The 3,639-nt window shown below is 24.8% G+C and overlaps 1 protein-coding gene across 1 annotated transcript in view; it reads left to right on the top strand.

Annotated features, from left to right (window-relative positions):
- LOC112504643 (probable glycosyltransferase At5g25310) overlaps positions 1–3,639 on the top strand; it is an 8,583-nt gene that overhangs the window by 3,028 nt on the left and 1,916 nt on the right. Inside the window, exon 3 of the mRNA XM_025108595.1 lies at positions 1,353–1,710. Within this exon, the coding sequence (XP_024964363.1) occupies positions 1,353–1,710 (358 nt within the window). The remainder of the gene's footprint in view (positions 1–1,352; positions 1,711–3,639) is intronic.

The following is a 3,639-nucleotide window of genomic DNA, read 5'->3' as shown; positions in this document are numbered from 1 at the left end:
CCCCCCCTTCTCTCTCTATATCTATATATATATATATATATATATATATATTATATTTGAGGTATTGATTAACATATATTACTAAACTTTTGGTGTGTTTATGAAACAAGAAATGCATGTAAAAAATTTCACATTGTCAATCGAATACATACGAAACAACGGCACTGTGAAACAAATTAAATATATGTTAGATAAATACATTAAATGCTAGTCTTTGATGAAAAAAAATCATGTGAAACAATATGTTAAAGGTAAAAGTTCTCATCACAATATATGAAGTTTTCATTTGAGCACGCACACCCCTATATGTATGTGTGTGTTGGAACCTCATTCCCTCCTCGAATGCTCTTTTAAAGAATAATCGAACAAATTTCACATATTCATGTAAATTCTTTCGCTAAACATATTCATTTAGAAGATATTGTCCTTGGAAGGAAGATTCTAAGCTGCTGGGAGCTGGGGATCAACAATTGTATCACCAACTCATTTTTATCCTAAAAACTTGCATGATCATCAAAGAAGTTGTTTTCTTCTTTATGTTCTTTTAGTTTGGCTTCTTTTAAAAAAAGAAAAAAGCAATCTCAGACTCCAAGACTGCATCTTAAGTCGAAAGCATCCGAGATTGCTTTTCTTAATTTGTGTGTGCATATATATACTACTTGTGTACCCGTGCAATGCGGTGGGAGCCGTGAATTTTAACGATTTTGAATTTTATTGGTTTTATTAGAGAAAATTCAACGACGATATAAGTTACACTTGGTCTTTACATACAATTTGAATAAATAAGAGTTATGGTTTCAAATACAGTCTATTGATGAAAAAAATTAATGACAGTTTAAAATCCAATGTATTTAACATCCAACATATTTGAACGACTCTACAAATGTGTTCGATTTACACCAAGAGCAAAGAATCAAGATATCGAGAGCGAGACCGAGAGTTCTAGAGCAATTGAATAGAAGATGAATGAGAGAAATTTTAATAACTCATGGTGAGTATCAGTTTGAATCTCACCTTGAGAGATAGAGAGAAGACATAGAGTTATGAGAGGGTGAATGCATGAGTAAAAGGTGTCAAAAGTATCTTGAGAACATGAAAAGAATAAGTAATAATGTGCATTGATAACTTATACTATATGTTATTTTAATTGTAAATTAAGAGATTTTAAGGCTGAATGCATAAAGTAGTAGTACTTAATGCATTATGAGTTGATTTAAGATTTTGTGCATAAATATATAATACTTTGTGTATTAAAAATTGTTTTTAAGATTTTTGTTAAATCTGATTTATAAGATAATATAAATATATGATTGATCATATTTACTTATTATATATTTAAAAAAAAAATACAGGAGTTATATAGAGATGGAGAAAATATTTAAAATATATATATACGAAGAAGGTGAGCTCCCAATTGTACATGATGGGCCATGCAAAGATATATACACAGTAGAAGGAAGGTTCATACAGGAAATGGAGCAAGGGAGGAGAGGGCATTATTTTAGAACCAAAGATGCAGACAGGGCGCATGTTTACTTCATGCCATTCAGTGTTACCTGGATGGTCAAGTATCTGTACAAGCCTGATACCTATGACGTCACCCCACTCCGACACTTTGTCTCTGATTACGTCAGAGTCATCTCTACCAAACATCCTTTCTGGAACAAAACTCATGCGGCTGATCACTTCATGCTCTCTTGTCACGATTGGGTAACTAATTACTTTTCCCTCACTTTATTTTAGCTTAATCGGTTTGAATAAAATTAATGATTTCTATCCATTTTTATAAAAAAAAGTAAATTTTTTGATTTGATATATAATGACAAATATGTTTAGTTATCATCAAATATTAAAAAAAGGATAATTAGTGAGTACAAAATAAATAAACGTTTGACACTCAAGTAATGAGTTTGATGTGAGAATAATAAAATAAATGATAAATTTTTAAATAAATAAATGATAAAGTTTTTAAACAAAATGAATACATAAAACATGTGAACATATGTTGTTATACTAGAAGGGTATTCGTGCAATGCAGCGAGATATATCTCGACTTTAATGTTTCGTTTTATTTCGTCTCTGTAGATATTTTAATATGGTTTTTATGTTGTTTTGAGAAATGAATAATGTTTTTATTTTTGAATAAAATATAAAATTGAAGATATCAAAAAGTTTTAAAAATAAATATATCAATATTAGTATCAAATTAACTATTTAAAAGTTCTTGTTTTTCGTATAATTTCTTTAATTCAATTTTTTTATTATAATTTAATTTAGATTTAATAACGAAGTAATTTATTTTTGATTTAATAATATATAATTTTTTGCAAAGATATATTAAGTATTCTATTAGAACTCAATAATTATCCTAATTATATTTTAGATTTTTTATATTTAAAATAAAATGTTTATCTTGTATTTGACTACGATAATCTACATTTAGTTATACGAATTCAAACATGAAGCTTTAATAAATTGTATTTACACACAGTTTGTTTGTAATATTGAATTTAAGTAATATACATCAATAAATAGTACTTCAAGCATTAAAAATGGTTTTCAAGAATTTTTGTTAAATACTTTATAATATAATATAGATAAATAAAATAAAGGTTTTTCATTAAAAACTTGCACATGCTTATTTTATTTTACTAGAAATTGTGAGTGTTTAACTGAATGCAAATTCCTAATCGTACTATTTTGAATTTTTATTTGAACCTTATATGATGTAGAAATAGTAGGAGAAATTTTACAACAGATTAAATAAATAAGAAAATAGATAGTGTTTTGGCCTATAATGTTGCCACCTTCATGACTTAATTATAATTTAAACTTGTTCTCCTCCCTTCAATTATATATTTATACTATATTATAAAATATTTAATAAAAACTATTAAAAATTATTTTTAAACATGAAGTACTGTTTATTAATACATATTACTTAAAATTCAAGAGTACAAGTATTATGTGTTAATACAATTTATTAAAGCTCTATATATAAATTCGTTTAACTAATTGTGGATAAACATAATCAAATACAAGATAAACATATCATTTTAAATATAAAAAATTTAAAATATAAATATGAAATTATTGAGATCTAACAGAATACTTAATTATTATCTTTATAAAAATTAAATATTATTAAACAAAGATAAATTACTACATAATTAAATTTAATGAAATTATAATAAAAAAATTTGAATTAAAGAAATTATACAAACATGGAAAAATTCTAAATAGTTAATTTGATACCAATATCGATATAATTTTTTCAAATTTATATTTTATTTAAATAAAAACATTATTATTTTTTCAAAACCACATAAAATCATATTACATCGATAAAGACAAAGAATAAAATGGAACATTAAAATCAAGATCCATCTTACTACATTGCGTGAGTACCCTTCTTGTTATGTTATAAAACATTTGCATAAAACTCTTAAAAATCATTTTTAATGCATCAAATACTATTTAGTGTATATTACTTGAAATTCAAGATTACAAGTAAATGTGTATGAATACAACTTTTTAAAATTATATATTTGAATTCATATAGCTAATTGATAAACATAATTAAATATAGATCAAACATATCATTTTAAATATAAAGAATATAAAATATAATCAGGATAA

This window comes from Cynara cardunculus, unplaced genomic scaffold (genome assembly GCF_001531365.2).
Source record: "Cynara cardunculus var. scolymus isolate 2C unplaced genomic scaffold, CcrdV1 Un_Scaffold_6325, whole genome shotgun sequence".
Lineage (NCBI taxonomy): Eukaryota > Viridiplantae > Streptophyta > Magnoliopsida > Asterales > Asteraceae > Cynara > Cynara cardunculus.
This window is presented reverse-complemented; position numbering and strand designations above follow the sequence as displayed.